We start from the raw sequence: 18,352 nt of genomic DNA, 5'->3' as shown, positions 1-18,352 counted from the left end.
TCCCTCCCGGCTGTCCCTCTCCCTGGCCAAATGGCCCACTGCGGCCGCCCCTATCCCTGGTCAAATGCCCCACTGCGGCCACCCCTATCCCTGGCCAAGTGGCCCGCCGAGTGTTTTAACACAGTAAATATTAAGTCCTAAAAATAAAATAACTTTCTTTTGTAATGAAGTAATTCAAAGATAATAATGCATCACTACATTCAATAGGAACATAATAAATACAGATCAACACAACAAATCAATCCTAAGCTCCCGTTACCGCCGATTTCGATCAGACTCCGACTTGATATGGTATGGTTTTAAAAAGTGGTCCCTAGCACTGTCCTAAAAAAAAATTAAATAAATAAAAATTATATAATTTTTAAAATCCTTATTGGCGAAACTTGCAAAAATGGCGTTATGGGTGGGTTTGACCCCAAGTGATAGCAGAAAAACGGTACTTTAAAAAAACGACCGTTACCTGGTAAGCCATTATACCATTGCCGAAACTTGCAAAATTAAGTTAGCTCCAAAAAACACTTAGCTCAAAAAATGGAGCTTAAATGGTGGCAAATTTTGGGCCCTTAGGGGTAAAATTTATCCACGGGTTCCCCAATCTCCCACCGTAACACCAACAGAAACTGCAGAGAAATGGTGGCAACAACTGTTTATACCATTTCTCTGACATTTCCACTGGAGTTGAGGTGGGAGATCGGGAGAACCCCCATGGAAATTATTAATGCCTCTTTCCTTTAAACATTCTGTTTGGGTGGACAGAGTAGACTCAAGAAACTAATCCTATCTGCAGCCTTAGTTACTTGCAATTTGACTGTTTCAGAATATTTATGTGCTGAAGACCTAAACTGGAGGTGATGAATGTACCTCAGAGTAGTAGTTGATTTAATAGAGAAAATGTCCATGTGCAACTGTAATGTTGTTTAACTATCCTTGAGTGGGGAGAATTGCCTTTTCTTGCTTGGTAGTTAACTGATTCTGTAAGGATTTTTGTGGCTGTATAGAGGGCGGGGAGGTCCAAGGGAAGAGGAAGGAAGAGTGTTAACATGTATAAACCCCAGCAGCAGTAGGATCAGCACTTAAAATTCTTGACTGCAATGTTTTCTGCAGTACAGTTGATTAGAAGGCTCTTTGAACTGATGCAACACTCAAGACATGGTACAAAGTTGTTGTGATAACTCCAACAAGTGAATACATTTATTTTTCCTGCAGTCCAACAGTGATTACACTTTAAAAATAACTCAATGGCTGCAAAGTACTTTGGGATGTCTTGATGTGAAAGGCACTATATCAATGCAAGTTCTATTTTTAATTATTTGCAACATGTACTCTTAACATGACTTTGTAGACAAGAATGTTTAAGTGACCACACAGGCTTACAAAGTAGGGTCTGGCAAGGTCGCAAATTTGCAAAGTGCATAATTCTGCTGCTAGATTTAATTTTTTTTTTCACTAGGAGAATGCTCAGAAAATTCACCTATCTGCTTTTCTTGACTCTGAGAAAGCTTGTGAAGGTGCTTAATGCTTCGACTCCTGCTGGGGAGTAGCAAAGTTTTATGCGCTGACCAAGACAAGGGGAATATTTTGATGGTCCCCAAACAGAATTTGTGTGGGGTCAGAAAGTGGGCCTAAGGGAGGCAGACAGGAGGCAAAGTATCCACCCAAAAGATGTTGTTTATGGAATGGAATTGTTAGCTGTTTTTATAGCACTTTTTCTTTTAGATATGTATGCAGGGCTAGCTGTAGAGACTGAAGACTAAGTGGATGGAGAACTCTCATAGGAGATATCTGTTTCTGATTTTGGAATCAATGTCACGCTGTCTGTGACCATATAGTAAATGCTAACCACAGTTAGCAGCACTGAAAGCACTTTACATGTGGTCTACATTTTTACACAACTTTCAATAATGTGGATAGATTGTTCACAAGTGTGATATCTCCTCCAATTCAAACAGTGATTTGTATTTCACTTGGCAATGCTCCCATTCCAAACTCTTCTTGCAAGCCCCCTGATGACTCTCTGTCAAGTGTTTGAGAGAGCTTATTTTTGCATCTTTGGCTCAAATACAAATGAACTGAAGTCTTAACCTGTTGGTAACCAAGACGATGGAGAAATCCAAGTTTTTCTCCTAACTTCTGAAAGTACCTCACTCAAGTGATCTTCAAGTGTAAACCTAGCAGGTTCATTGATCGTAGATGGCATCACAGTTGAGTTTTAAATGGTCTTCCTTTGACATGAGAACTTTCCAAATATTTAGCTGAGAGAATGCCGAGAACAACTTTCCACAGGTCACTCCTGGTCCTCGGTCCAGGGTCACCAAAGTTAATTGCTTTATCTGAGATCAGGTAACAGCACAGCCTGTGGGCCTTTCTGTTCTGTATGGCTCGTGATCACACCTTGATATGTTTCCCAAGTTACCAATTAGGAGCTCTGGCTTAAAATAATCTATAAGGGAATCTGTACTGCAGACCTATTCGAGGAAATATTTAGAGCGGTCTCATGATCTACTGTGAAGTTTGAACCATGAAGGTTGGGACACAGAGTTTGTCTGGAAGTGATTCCCTTCTGAATCTTTTTTTTTGGAGATTATTTTTATCCCCTATTCCATCTTGTCTTTATGTGTCTTTAGACAGCCACTTCCCCAGACACTAGTGCCTTCAGAATCCAAAGCATCTGTGTAAGACAAAGCTAACAAAGATAATGTTCTGACTACAGTAACTTCTGTTTGGTTGGCCACTGCGATTCTGCACACAGACCTAATCTGCACAAGCTTCTTAAACCTTTAAAATACTAGCATTGGCCTTGCATCAGTGATAACACTCGTGCCTCTAAGTCAGAAGGTCATGGGTTCACGCTTCCTCAAGGACATGGACACACAACCTCAGCTAATACTTCAGTACGGCAGTGACCGAGTGCTCAATTGTCAGAGGGTGCTGTCTTTTGGATGAGGTGTGTGTGTCTCTCTCCCCCTGTCTGTTCTCTCAGGTGACCTTGAAAGAACCCATGGCAGTATTTGAAGAAAATTAGGAGCCCTATCTTCATGTCCCTCGACCAGCATAATTTACAGATTATCTAATCATTTGTCTCATTGGGGTTTGTGGGACCTTGCTGTGCACAAATTGACTCCCTTGTTTGTCTACATTACAACAGTGGCTGTGTAGTGCTTTGGGATATCCCAAGGTCATGAAAGGTGCTAAATAAATGCAAGGTTTTTTTATTTAACTCACTAATTTCTAGATTACCAATTTTTTTGAACTGACTTGTTTATTGGCAGAATACAGATAGATAGGGCTCTTACACATGTAGATATTACATAAACATTATATGAATTCTTAAAATCTTACAATTATCTGCAAGTGCAGATCAAAACTATTTTTTGTGAAAGAATTTAAAAAGGGGGCTACTACAATTTCCATTTTGGTGAATTCCAACAATTTATATGTTTGATTCTGCGGCTTCAAGTCAAATTTATTTAAACAAGGTTGTCCAATACTGCTCGTAAATTTGCTTTGCTCTTTCTAATTTCAGATGATAAAAATTTGAAGAAACTGAATCAATCAAATTGCTCAGAACAAAATTTCAAAATCTTTTTGGCCACATTTATTTTCTCTCTGGCTTAAAACTTTCTGTCAAATGAGGTTCGTAACAATGTTTTAAGAAGAAATAGTTCACAACATGATTTTTAAAAAATCCCCATTTAAAAACATTCCTGTCTGAGTACCTTCATTAATGTTTTAACCATGGGAGCTCATTCACTCGATAAAGCCTAGGGTTGGAGTTGATATTCCTAAAGCTATCATTCTGCCAGCTGAAGAGAGTAAACCTAAGTCTGCAATTCTCAGGGTGCCATAGTCTGAGTGTGTGCAGTGTTGAAAATTATCCAGCATTCATCCATATGATGGTGCACTGAGTCTTTTGGCAGACTACAAAAATTGAGTTTGTTTTTTCCAAGTTATTTTAAAACAGACCCCAAACATGAATTTAAAAACCTTTCAAGTAAAGGTTCACAGAGAAACTCTGTTCTGATGCTTATGTTTTTGCTGCTCAAAAAGAAATTGGGATTGCAACACCAGTCTTTTAATTTTAGTCCTAGAATTTGAAAACAACGATCGTTATATAAAGATTTTTTTTTCCAACTGCTGTTAGGACAACACAAAATATTTTCCGACAATCAAAGAGCAGTTGCTTCAATGGCCCGGATTTTGCAGTCAGCGGCAAACAAGTTGTGTTAGCCGCTTATTACATTTGCCAACGGACTTTGTGGGCTTCACTAGAACTTAGTGATTAGAAATCCAAAACAGCATGACGCCCTCTAGAGGAGATTTGAAACCTGTATGAGCGAGGCAAGCAACTGTGTATCTGCTTAACCAATCCGATTGAAGAATCTTGACTGAGCCACGCAGAGTCTCGACCAGGAAGTGTAAAATAGAATAATTAATTCGATGTAAAATCACGTACAGGAAACAAAATAGAGGGGAAAGAAAGATGAGACAGAAAGGAAAAGTTAAAAAAAAAATTGATTTAAATTTTTACATTAAAAAAATTCTCCAACAATAATTAAAATCTGTAGGAATGTGACTCCACACGTTTATAAAAGTTAATTTTCAGTGCCAGAGGTTTTGTTTGGAAGTATTTAAGATATATGTGATTGCTGGAAGTTGCTGTCTGATTTACTCTTTAATAATGGTGAACACTGATAGCCTCGCCGTTATTTTTACTGCAGAATCCAGGCTATTGTCTTTAAGCAGAATTCTTAGGATTCACAGAAAAGCTTTTCACTGGTGTGCAGCCCACTCTTCCTTTTGCTTCAGAGAGAGGGGCTGAGAGAAATGTGTGGAGCACTTCTTTTTTGTTCATATTGAGAATTACAATGTTTTTTTTCACATTTGTTTATGCAGCTGTGCTATTTATCCCACTGCAGTGAAGAAAACTCTAATTTATTTTACTATGACTAATCAAAAATCCACTATCTCTGCATAGCATTTTTAGAAACACTTTTTTTCCCCCCACTGAAATATATACCCATCCCCCCCCCCCTCCCCCCCCCACCACCCCTTTGCACAACCCTGCACCTTGCAATAACTTAACCTATGACTCACATCGAGCATTCCACTGGAGATTCCACACTGGGGGAAAAAGCCACTATACATTTCATTTCATGTCTGGCGGACTTCATGTCAAACTGAAAGTGCTATGTCACCATTAGCGGGAGGGGAAGATGAAGAATCCGAAATGGAAAATACCAGAGCCTCGTCCCTGATATTACTATTTTTATTTTAAAATAAAGACAGTGGCAACCATTTGGAATATACCAAAACTCTCCAGAACAGAAAATATTGAAGTCTCAATTGCTTTTACCAACTACGCTTAAATCCAGGGTTCTGAACTGCATTAATATTAACAGTTAAACTCTGAATAAACTAGCCCAACGTTTATCCAACAGCTGCTTGATTTATGGTCTTGAAAATACACTGCTTTACATTACCAACAAGATAATACATTGTGCATTTCATAGGATACTACTTCTATCCCTATATGACAGTGTAACATCTCACCATGAGCGGACACAATGGGCCAAAATGCGCTGTAAATTTCTATGTTTCTATGAGCAATGCCACAGAAGAACTGCGAATAATGTATCAAGAGCTGTATGTCTGTACACACACAACCATCACGATGCAGATGTCACACTTTGTCACAGATGCAGAGCAACTTTAAAATGCAGGGTGTTTTGACCTGCATTTGTAATCTCCAGCCTGAAACAGATGAGTGCATTCCAGTTTGCAAGGAAGTGATCTAAGCATCTATTTCCCTAATTAGTTTGTTGCTGTAAAGGAGCACAGCTGGGAAGCGGAACAATACATTGTGAATTGCATGGTATAACACTGCTATCCTTCTAAAACAGCATTAGTATATCATCCGATTTACTGTGACAATCTCATGGGGGAGCGGCTATTATGTCTAATTATTTTGAGAAATGCTTGTTTTTTTAAAATTCCTTAGCCTAGGAGAAAAAAGAAAATTATCGCAGAGTCAAGCAGGAATGCTGCATTAATTTGATTAAGTTGAGATGCACTGTGCCATTAACACTTTTTCTCTCTTTGCAGCATGTATGTGTGGATTGTAAGAAGAATTTCTGTACAGCCTGTTCCGTCCAACCCGAGAACAGCCCTAAAATGTGCCACACTTGCCAGAGATTCCGTGCCACTGACTTCCAGCGAAGAGAGCTGATGAAACTAAAAGTGAAAGACTTGCGTGACTACCTCCAACTACATGAAATTTCAATGGAGATGTGCAGAGAGAAATCTGATCTAGTGGACCTGGTACTGGGACAGCAACCTCAGTCTGCCCCACCTGGTCACATGCACATTCCTGTTTATAGGGTGGACATGTCTGAGCAGCAGTCCTTCATATCAAATATACACACAGGGACAACAGCATCTACCTCACACGATGCTCCGCCACCATATGGAGCAACCAGCCCAAGTAACCCAGAACAGCCTCGGGATGCAAACCTGGTATATATGTATTTTATAAATTCATGAAAACTGCATAATTTTTTTTTCAAGTTGATTGTGGGTCTGTGATGTTGAACCTGTTAATTTTGTATCAATGGTAGAAGGAAGAATTGACTGACTCCTATTGGTCACTTGACTATTGTAGATAAAGTAATCAATTATTTTGAGGTTCGTGTTAGCTCCTCAATAGTAAAGCTATTTGTGACGTTTGAGTCGCTTTTAATGCATTCTTAAGTGTTGCAGTGCATGAGATGCAAACAAACAAAACATTAGTCAGCCAGCAAGATAAGAGTTCCTCTGAATCTGACGGAAGTCTGAGAGTCGGGATTGCTCTAGTACAAGTTTATCCATCAGAGACATCTACAGAAACCGATTTCCCACTTTCTCAAATTCTTACTGCAATAAAACGTTGCCTACAACCTATTAAATGCAACATAGAACTGAGCGATGAAGATGTATACTCAAACCAAATTAACTAATTTCACAAAGGTTATGGTTGCAAAGAGGAAATTGCTCATGTCTATGTATTATTTCTGGGCTTGGCTTCGAAGTAGTAACATCTGTTGGGTTCACTGGGAAACCCTTAGAGCAGTCTACTCTTAGTAGGAGTTAACTCATTACATGCACACCATAATCTCTTTTTTTTTAGTATTGCGTAGAAATTGAAAAGTACTAGACCAGCAGTGAACACTAGTTACGCATGTATATAATCTTTCAGTATTAGTCATGAACTTTAATCTTAAATCAATTTAGTTTTCACTTTGTTGTCCATTTTGGAATATGAATGTGATGCAATTTTGAATTACTGAGTTAACTTCTTTTCTATACATACGCAGGTGCATGCAGAAGTGACAGGAGAAGGTCACCATGAACCTGTGGCACAAATCGAGGATGAGACTGAGGTATGTTGCATCTCTCCTGGTGCCACAATGTAATTCTCTTGTTTCTGGAATTCTGTAAATGACACTAGTGGAAAAACAGCGGGTTTGCGACCAGCAATGTTGTTTTTGGAAGTCAATCAGTATATGCCGAGAGTATTATGTTGACAATATTTTCAGTCAAAAGTAGTCTATTTTTATTGAGTGAGGTCAATTATACTCAATCCCACAGACCAGTTCTTCACAGAGCATAATTTTAGTGGTACCCTGTATTACAAATGGCTAACCCTTAAACTTGGGCAATTCTGGGAAACTCCAATCATCCTGAGCTAATCATTGTGTCTCAATTTTTTAGCTCACATGCTAAAATGATCCTAATATAGTAATAGTTACTGTTAGTAGCGTTATTACTGTAATAACCCTATACAACTAAATCATTTTATTTATGCTGGCTCTGTCTTCCCTACTGTAATTTTTCATTTTTACCAAGCCTTTTTATTCTAGCTTTACTTTTATCTAATATAGCTTTATTTTGCAAACCTTCTACATGCCTATTTACTTCTGTGTGCCTATTGAGGTGAAAGCCTGTTTTTAAATAAAAATGGCCACTGGCTGCAAAAGTCAATTTTAAGCTGCTAAAGGTTGGAACTCTGAAGTTTGACAAGGTTGTATTATAAGACATCATATGATCAATTTCTGATGTGGTTTTTGTACTTCAAAAAGAAAAGTGCTACCACAGGCTACGTTAGCTCATCCATAGTGCCAGTAGACTGAATGAGAGAGTTCATCCGTGGCATTCTAGGGATGCTGCAACTCATTTAGTGGTCATGTCCAGTGTTCCCTATCATTTTTTTTTGTACTGAGCGGGCCACGAATTCTTTTGAGCACAACCGTTACATTCGTGGGCAGCTTTTACAGCAGCAGCTACCACTTAAAAGCATATATACAGTATTCCCATTAACACCCCAACGTCTCAAACCATAAGACAATCAGACAAGGTTCTATACAAGTTTAATATAACTGCTCTGCTTTTGAATTCTATTCCTCCAGAAATGAACCCCAGTGCTTTATTTGTACTTTTATGACTTTTTTTTAACCTGCGTTGCTACTTTTAATGATTTGTGAATCTATACTCCTAGATCCTTTTGCGCCTCTACTCCATTTAGATTCTTATTTTCCAAGTAGGTAGCCTCCTTATCCCTTCTACCAAAATGCACAAAATCCCGGTCTCGCCGGGTCCATGCGGAATACATGCGGACCCGTCGAGGCCTCGCAAAAGCCGTTTTTTGGCGCGCAATGCACATGTGCCAAAAACCAGCGCTTCCGATCTGTCAAGATATCGCTTGACAGATCTTCCGCATCCCTGCAGCAAGGACATTCACGCGGGGGAGATTGGGCCATTTGCCCAGCGAATGTCTTTGTAACTTTTATGCCTGGTAAAAGCAAGCGCATAGCCTACTTTTACCAGCGTAAGAGCTTTAAAACACACACAAATTAAAGTTAAACACTCATTTTTAGAGTAAAAACCCTGTCCATTAAGGTAAGTTTATTTTAAACCCTAAATAAAACACATTAAAAAAAAATCTCCAAAATGTTTTTTTTTCTAAAACATTTAATTAACTTTAATTTCAATTCATTTTAAATATGTGAGGTGTTATTTTTATTTATAATGTTGTGTTTGGGTGTTTTAGGGGGTTATTCTCATTGATAGTAACAGGAACTCGGAGATAGAGAATTCCTATTATAATCAATGAGAATATTGTACCGTGTTTGGTTGTCCAGGCCCACGTGATTCCAGCTTTTACTTGCATATCTCCAAGACTGGCGCACTGCGAAGTGCGGGAAACAAAGACCTCTGACCGGAATCAAAGGCACCTCTGGGACCACCAGGTACATTCATAGAAAAATTTTGTGTTGGAGGCATTCGTCCGAAGGAAGCCTCCGACCTTAATTTCAGGGCCATTGAAATTCATTCGTCATTTACACGCCCATTCTACAAGTTTGTTTACGGTAGAATAATTAAAAGCTTTTCATTCGCCATGTACAAACTCAATTTAAAAAAATATATATACATATAATATAATCATCATCATAGGCAGTCCCTCCAAATGAAGGAAAACTTGCTTCCACTCTTAGCGTGAGTTCTTAGGTGGCTGTACAGTCCAATACGAGAACCACAGTCTCTGTCACAGGTGGGACAGATAGTCATTGAGGGAAAGGGTGGGCAGGGAGCCTGGTTTGCCGCAATCTCCTTCCGCTGCCTGCGCTTGATTTCTGCATGCTTTCTGCGCCGATGCTCGAGGAGCTCAGCGCTCTCCCGAATGCACTTTCTCCACTTAGGGCGGTCTATGGCCAGGGATTCCCAGGTGTCATTGGGGATGTCGCACTTTATCAGGGAGGCTTTGAGGGTGTCCTTGTAACATTTCCTCTGCCCACCTTTGGCTCGTTTGCCGTGAAGGAGTTCCGAGTAGAGCACTTGCTTTGGGAGTCTCGTGTCTGGCATGCGAACTATGTGGCCTGCCCAACGGAGCTGATTGTGTGGTCAGTACTTGTATATAAATATATATATATTATATATATTTTTTTTAATATATATATATTTTATTACATATATATATATATTCAAAAGAACTGCAAAACAGTTCGGGAACATAAGAACATAAGAAATAGGAGCAGGAGTTGGCCATCTGGCCCCTCGAGCCTGCTCCACCATTCAATAAGATAATGGCTGATCTGATCTTGGCCTCAACTCCACTTCCACGCCCTCTCCTCATAACCCTTGACTCCCTTATCCTACAAAAATCTGTCCATCTCCACCTTAAATATATTCAATGACCAGCCTCCACAGCTCTCTGGGGCAGAAAATTCCACAGGTTCATGACCCTCAGAGAAGAAATTCCTTCTTCTTTCCATTTTAAATGGGCAACCCCTTATTCTGAAACTATGCCCCCTAGTTCTAGATTCCCCCACGAGGAGAAACATCCTCTCTGCATCTACCCTGTCAAGCCCCCTCAGAATCTTATATGTTTCAATAAGATCATCTCTCATTCTTCTAAACTCCAATGAGTATAGGTTCAACCTGCTCAAACTCTCTTCATATGACAACCTCTTCATCTCCGGAATCAACCTAGTGAACCTTTTCTGAACTGCCTCCAATGCAAGTATATCCCTCCTTAAATAAGGAGACTAAAACTGTACGCAGTACTCTAGGTGTGGTCTCACCAACGTGTCACTCAGTTACACTGTTATGCATAGACAAACTATCCAAAAGTTCATGTTGAGCTGAAAGAAGCATATCTGTTTGTGCAATTAATATTAATTTTAAAGTTTCCAACGTATTAGCCCATCCCTCATGTCACTATATCAATGGCTGCACAAGCAGCAGGAGCAGCGGTCTTCCTGTGGTGCTGACGTGCTGTATGTCTAAATAAGTAATTAGAATATTAATCACAATGCAACCAGACAACCAACAAATATAAAGTGCTGTAGTTATTTCGTTCACAGTATTAAAAAGAATTGAACAAAAATTGGTATCTGTATTTTCAATCTCTTCCATTAATAAACGTTGTCTTCTTGAACCAGCACAGCCCTCATGTAGCACGTTAGAAATTCAGCACTTATTCACAAGTGCAGAAAAATACGTACACAATTAAAAACAAAAAGCAGGAAAAGCTATAATTTAACAGAAATAAACATTCATCTTTCTTCCTGGACAGAAGAACCAATCCGATTGACTTGAAAACTAATATGTTGAAGTAAAGATGTTAATTTACAAATTGCACTTCCAATATTTTTCTCTCAAACATTCATCAGAATATTAATCCCTGCTCTTATCTCAAAGTGTTGAATTATATTAGGTACTTTGCAATTAAATAGCAGGAAACAAACTTCATTGTACTATCAATTTTTTATCTCCTAATTTGAACATTTATACCAAATCAAAATTATACATTGTCAGTTTAATTGAAGTATTTTCTGTCTTTCTCAATAAACAAATAGTGGTTTCTTCTAAAGTAGCTTCCTGCAATTTTTATACATCGTTACATAACTCTCAACTAAACGTTTAAGAGGAAATCTATATTTATGTTATTCAAGACATATGTAACTCCTACAAATCCTCCCCTGCCCTCCCCCTCTTAAACAGCATGGATGTATGCTTGTGTAAAGCTACTCACTTCAGTTGATCATTCAACATCAAATATTGAGAAATTTTAATTTTAAAACGTTGTAAGCAATTCGGAGCCTCTTTAAAAGCATTTGGACGTCAACACCTGGTTGAAACTTGTTTAGATGAAGGGAAAATTGATTTTTTGCTTGTTTTTTCCAAAATCGTATTCAAAACCGAGGGGGAGAGAAAGTTTTTGGGGTAGTTCTTTAAATTCTTTCAAGTCTCGTTGCGACTTTGACAGAAGTTGCTCCAAGTTTCTCTTTCCCTCCAACGCTGTCGTTGCACATGAACAAACAAATAATAAAATAAACTCTAATTCGAAACAAAGCTCAAATAAGAAAGTGAATAAAGTGGTTAAACTTCCTAAGAAGGTGATGAGGTCATTTATAACCAGCCTTGGTGATGAGTTGGGATCAGTTTTTGAGAAGTTGTTTCCTCTTTTTCTGCTGCCGATCCCTCCGTGTCTCTCAGACTCTGAGGTACAAACAGGGGCACAAACTTTTTCCCCTCTCATAATATGATTTAAATAACATAAGAACATAAGAAATAGGAGCAGGAGTAGACCATAAGGCCCCCTCGAGCCTGCTCCGCCATTTAATACGTTTATGGCTGATCCGATCATGGCCTCATCTCCACTTCCCTGCCTGGTCCCCATAACCCCTTATTCCCTTATTGTTTAGGAAACTGTCTATCTCTGTCTTAAATTTATTCAATGTCCCAGCTTCCACAGCTCTCTGAGACAGATCCACAACCCTCACAGAAGAAATTTCTCCTCAACTCTGTTTTAAATGGGCGGCCCCTTATTCTAAGATCATGCCCTCTAGTTCTAGTCTCCCCCATCAGTGGAAACATCCTCTCTGCATCCACCTTGTCAAGCCCCCTCATAATCCAATGAGTAGAGGCCCAACCTACTCGACCTTTCCTCATAAGTCAACCCCCTCATCCCCGGAATCAACCTAGTGAACCTTCTCCGATCAGCCTCCAAAGCAAGTATATCCTTCCTTAAATACAGAGACCAAAACTGCATGCAGTATTCCAGGTGTGGCCTCACCAGTACCCTGTATAACTGTAGCAAGACTTCCCAGCTTTTATACTCCATTCCCTTTGCAATAAAGGCCAAGATTCCATTGGCCTTCCTGATCACTTGCTGTACCTGCATACTAACCTTTGTGTTTCATGCACAAGTACCCCCAGGTCCCGCTATACTGCGGCACTTTGCATTCTTTCTCCACTTAAATAACAACCCTGATAAACTCTTGCAAAAGGGTACAACACCTAGCAAACTTTAAATAGAACTTACCGCAGGACATTCATCATCACTTTCCCATATTTTTTTCTGGCTTTAGAAAATTTTCCGAATTTTTTTAAAAAGTTGCACTGCGGGCCTAAAAATTGTTTGCTTTCATCTCCTTCCAGCAGCCATTGTACATGTGCTGTGCCACCATCTGTGTTGGTTAAAAAGGGCGGCCGCTGCTCCGACCCTGGGAATGGATTACATGTGCCTGGACCCTGCCCCCCTCTCCCCTCTTTCCCTGTCTCCCTGTCTCTGTCCCTCTCTCCCTCTGTTTCTCTATCTCCCTCTGGCACTGTCACTTGCTATCTCTCTCTCCCTGTGTGTGTCTCGCGCTCGCGCTCTCGCTCTCCCGCTGTGTGTCTGTCTGTCTCTCTCAGAAACATAGAAAATAGGTGCAGGAGTAGGCTTTTCGGCCCTTTGAGTCTGCACCACCATTCAATTAGATCATGGCTGATCATTCTCTCAGTACCCCTTTCCTTCTCTCTCCATACCCCTTGATCCCTTTAACCGTAAGGGCCATATCTAACTCCCTCTTGAATATATCCAATGAACTGGCATCAACAACTCTCTGTGGCAGGGAATTTCACAGGTTAACAACTTTGAGTAAAGAAGTTTCTCCTCATCTCAGTCCTAAACGGCCTACCCCTTATCCAATGACTATGTCCCCTGGTTCTGGACTTCCCCAACATCGGGAACATTCTTCCCGCATCTAACCTGTCCAGTCCCGTCAGAATCTTTTATGTTTCTATGAGATCTCCTCTCATCCTTCTAAACTCCAGTGAATAAAGGCCCAGTTGATCCAGTCTCTCCTCATATGACAGTCCCTCCCGCTCGCTCACCCGGCCCGACCCAGCCCTCCCTCTCTCCCTCCCTCCCTCCCTCCTGCTCGCCTGGCCCTCCCGCCCGAAGTACTAGAGGACCGAGGGTCTAGTGAGAAGGATGAACTGAAGGAGATCCTTATTAGGTGGGAAATTGTGTTGGGGAAATTGATGGGATTGAAGGCCGATAAATCCCTGGGGCCTGATAGTCTGCATCCCAGAGTACTTAAGGAAGTGGCCATAGAAATAGTGGATGCATTGGTGATCATTTTCTAACAGTCCATCACCTCTGGATCAGTTCCCATGGACTGGAGGGTAGCTAACACCACTTTTTAAAAAAGGAGGGAGAGAGAAAACGGGTAATTATAGACCGGTTAGCCTGACATCGGTGGTGGGGAAAATGTTGGAATCAATTATTAAAGATGAAATAGCAGCTCCTTTGGAAAGCAGTGACCGGTTCGGTCCAAGTCAGCATGGATTTATGAAAGGGAAATCATGCTGGACAAATCTCCTGGAATTTTTTGAGGATGTAACTAGTAGACTGGACAAGGGAGAACCAGTGGATGTGGTGTATTTGGACTTTCAAAACACTTTTGACAAGTTCCTACACAAGAGATTGGTGTGCAAAATCAAAGCACATGGTATTGGGGGTAATGTACTGATGTGGATAGAGAACTGGTTGGCAGACAGGAAGCAGAGAGTCGGGATAAATGGGTCCTTTTCAGAATGGCAGGCAGTGACAAGTGGAGTGCCGCAGGGCTCAGTGCTGGGACCCCAGCTCTTTGCAATATACATTAATGATTTGGATGAAGGAATTGAGTGCAATATCTCCAAGTTTGCAAATGACACTAAGCTGGGTGGCGGTGTGAGGAGGACGCTAAGAGGCTGCAGGGTGACTTGGACAGGTTAGGTGAGTGGACAAATGCATGGCAGATGCAGTGTAATGTGGATAAATGTGAGGTTATCCACTTGGAAAAAACACGAAGGCAGAATATTATCTGAATGCGGCAGATTAGGAAAAGGGGAGGTGCAACGAGACCTGGGTGTCATGGTTCATCAGTCATTGAAAGTTGGCATGCAGGTACAGCAGGCGGTGAAGAAGGCAAATGGTATGTTGGCCTTCATAGCTAGGGGATTTGAGTTTAGGAGCGGGAGGTCTTACTGCAGTTGTACAGGGCCTTGGTGAGGCCTCACCTGGAATATTATGTTCAGTTTTGGTCTCCTAATCTGAGGAAGGACATTCTTGCTATTGAGGGGGTGCAGTGAAGGTTCACCAGACTGATTCCCGGGATGGCTGGACTGACATGTGAGGAGAGACTGGATCAACTGGGCCTTTATACACTGGAGTTTAGAAGGATGAGAGGGGATCTCATAGAAACACACAAGATTCTGACGGGACCGGACAGGTTTGATGAGGGAAGAATGTTCCTGATGTTGGGGAAGTCCAGAACCAGGGGACATAGTCTTAGGATAAGGGGTAGGCCATTTAGGACTGAAGAGGAGAAACTTCTTCACTCAGGGAGTTGTTAACCTGTGGAATTCCCTGCCGCAGAGAGTTGTTGATGCCAGCTCATTGGATATATTTAAGCGGGAGTTAGATATGGCCCTTACGGCTAAAGGGATCAAGGGGTATGGAGAGAAAGCAGGAAATGGGTACTGGGGGAATGATCAGCCATGATCTTATTGAATGGCAGTGCAAGCTCGAGGGGCCGAATGGCCTACTCCTGCACCTATTTTCTATGTTTCTCCTTCCCTACCGGTCGCTCGACCGCCCGCCCTCCCTCCCTCCCAGTTGCTCCCTCGCCCTCCCTCCCTCCCAGTTGCTCCCTCGCCCTCCCTCCCTCCCAGTTGCTCCCTCGCCCTCCCTCCTTCCCAGTTGCTCCCTCGCCCTCCCTCCCTCCCAGTTGCTCCCTCGCCCTCCCTCCCTCCCAGTTGCTCCCTCGCCCTCCCTCCCTCCCAGTTGCTCCCTCGCCCTCCCTCCCTCCCAGTTGCTCCCTCGCCCTCCCTCCCTCCCAGTTGCTCCCTCGCCCTCTCTCCCTCCCAGTTGCTCCCTCGCTCTCCCTCCCTCCCAGTTGCTCCCTCGCCCTCCCTCTCTCCCAGTCACCCGCCTGCCCTCCCAGTCGTTCACCCGCCCGTCGTCGCTCGCCCTCCCTCCCTCCCCAGTCGCTCGATCGCCCGCCCTTCCTCCCTCCGCAGTCGCTCGCCTGCCCTCCCTCTCGCCCCTCCATTGGCTTCCGGTTGAACAATATCTCAATTTCAAAATTGTCATCCTTGTTTTCAAATCTCTCCATGGCCTCACCCCTCCCTATCTCTGTAATCTCCTCCAGCCCCACAATTCCCTAAGATATCTGTGCTCCTCTAATTCTGCCATCTTGAGCATCCCTGATTATAATCGCTCAACCATTGGTGCCTTCTGTTGCCTAGGCCCCAAGCTTTGGAACTGCCTGCCTAAACCTCTCCGCCCCCTACCTCTCCTCCTTTAAGACTTGCCTCTTTGACCAAGCTTTTGGTCACCTGCGCTAATTTCTCCTTGTATGGCTCGGTGTCAATTTCTTTTGTCTTATAATACTCCTGTGAAGCGCCTTGGGATGTTTTACTACGTTCAAGGTGCTGTATAAAAACATTTTTTAACTTTTCACCATTTTCCTCACCCCAAATTAGACGTCCATGAAATTGGTTTGGTCAAGTTTGGGGAACTTTAACCACTACGTAAAATAGCGCTGCATTAGTGTGTTGCACTGTTATACTATTGTTATCGCTTGTACCATTTTATATCTAGTGTGTGGAATAAATGATTTTGATGTTTTTGCATGATATTGTTCACACCATATGTATCTACAATCATGAACCCTTTTGGTTTTGGTTGCCCTAGTCCATCGATTCAGAGGAGGTCGTCGCTCCAGGCCGGCGCCGAGCGTCTCTATCAGACTTGACTTGCGTGGAAGACATTGAAACTCTGACAGTGCGTCAGCTAAAGGAAATACTAGCACGGAACTTTGTAAATTACAAAGGGTGTTGTGAAAAGTGGGAGCTGATGGAGAGAGTGACGAGGCTCTACAATGAACAAACAGAACTTCAGATTCAGGGTAAGAGAAGTTCCATATATAGAATCAGATAACTATGCTGAATAGTTAATTTCATTGTTTGGTATATACCTTTTTTCCTCCTAATTTCTTTTCTCAGCAGTTGCTGAATCCAGAACACAAGACGGTAAGAATCTGCATTATTTTCACTTTGTAACTTTTATGAAACACTGATGAATGGTCATTGTTTTATATATTGCACAGAAACAGGCCATTCGGTGCAACAGTCCATGCCGGTGTTTATGCTGCACAAGAGCCTCCCCCACCCTTCTTGTAACCCCATTGTGCATAAATAGATAAGGGGTTCAGGATTATCTTGGGTTGTGGAGCATTTGAAAGCTGTGGATGATTTAGTTTGTATGTCATAACTTTGCTGGATGAATATTGTTATCCCAAGTAAGGGATGTTGGTGCAGGGAGTTAATTATTTGCTATATTTTTCACCCAATATTTGTTTAAAAGTATTCCTGAATTTAATATAAGCCAAAAGTATCCTTGACCCTGCCTAACATGTGCCCTAACACCAACTGCAGGAAAGTGCTACTAATGTCCCAGCGTAGGTTTTCCATTTCTAGTAAGTCATGAGTGAGGCTGCATACTTAATGATAATCAGTGCTGAACTATGGGTAGTTTTGTTCTGTGCACATATGCCACCAGGCACAGGGTTGAAACTGCACAAACCCGTTTCACTTTAGGACCTGTAGGCAGTAGAGAGAAATTAGACTTTCATCCCATTTGAGTTGGCTGATTTCAAACCGAGAGGTGAAAGGTCAGGTGAAATTCCTGCATTGCACAGTCGCTCAACTTTCCTTGATGTACTCCAAAGGCCCCAAATTAGAATGTACCTTTTGTTTGGAGTTACATTGCATCTGTGGAATGTGATGTTCACTCAGCAGACTGGAATTGCTCTACTGACTCAGATCAGTGACAAAGCAGCACTCTGCTTGCATGCTTGGACATGCAGAGTTCCAACCCCCGCCAGACAGATCATTTGTAATGTTGACTGTGGGTGAGAGCTGAGCACTAAAAATAAACATGTTCATTCTCCAGTACTGACATTCTCAATGACCACAAAAATGTAAATTTATATTTTGGACATGAACCAATTTTCTGTTCGATAACTTTAGCTTGTCTCATAGAGGCATGTTCCATTAATTGTTTTATTTTGTGTAGGTGGGACTGGATCGTCGGGTGTTGATGAGAACCTCTGTAAAATATGCATGGACTCTCCAATTGACTGTGTGCTGCTCGAGTGTGGCCATATGGTCACGTGTACCAAGTGTGGAAAGCGCATGAGCGAGTGCCCCATCTGCAGGCAGTTTGTCATACGGGCTGTGCATATCTTCAGGTCTTGAGTAACCGTGTCTACTGTGAAACCATATCCCATCGATTGGAGACGTGCATTTTCACAACCCAGATCCCACGCTGCTGATTTAAGCATATCTGTCCACATATACTACTAGTAAGTGAGTTAACACATTTCTGCTTCACTCACTGGAAACACTATTTAATTGTATAGAGTTTTTTTTTTACATAAAACATATCATTTACCTTGGATGTGTTGAAAGGATCACTTTATACAGCTTCAATTCCTTCCCC

The 18,352-nt window shown here is 41.6% G+C and overlaps 1 protein-coding gene across 5 annotated transcripts in view; it reads left to right on the top strand.

Annotated features, from left to right (window-relative positions):
* Nucleotides 1-18,352, top strand: part of rffl (ring finger and FYVE-like domain containing E3 ubiquitin protein ligase) — a 44,717-nt gene that overhangs the window by 23,670 nt on the left and 2,695 nt on the right. For 3 of the 5 annotated variants that reach the window (XR_011587281.1, XR_011587280.1, XR_011587279.1), the window contains exons 2-6: nt 6,103-6,513; nt 7,350-7,415; nt 16,544-16,757; nt 16,858-16,881; nt 17,927-18,215. Coding sequence is in view for 2 of the 5 variants with exons in the window: in XM_070857362.1 (XP_070713463.1) it covers nt 6,103-6,513; nt 7,350-7,415; nt 16,544-16,757; nt 16,858-16,881; nt 17,927-18,108 (897 nt within the window). In the remaining 3 variants the exon portion in view is untranslated. Of the gene's footprint in view, nt 1-6,102; nt 6,514-7,349; nt 7,416-16,543; nt 16,758-16,857; nt 16,882-17,926; nt 18,309-18,352 lie in introns of those variants that run through there. The other 2 variants (XM_070857362.1, XM_070857363.1) reach the window with 2 other exon arrangements.

The sequence above is a fragment of the Pristiophorus japonicus genome, chromosome 16, assembly GCF_044704955.1.
Source record: "Pristiophorus japonicus isolate sPriJap1 chromosome 16, sPriJap1.hap1, whole genome shotgun sequence".
Lineage (NCBI taxonomy): Eukaryota > Metazoa > Chordata > Chondrichthyes > Pristiophoridae > Pristiophorus > Pristiophorus japonicus.
Note: the sequence above shows the minus strand (reverse complement) of the source record. Positions and strands in the feature narration are given on the sequence as shown.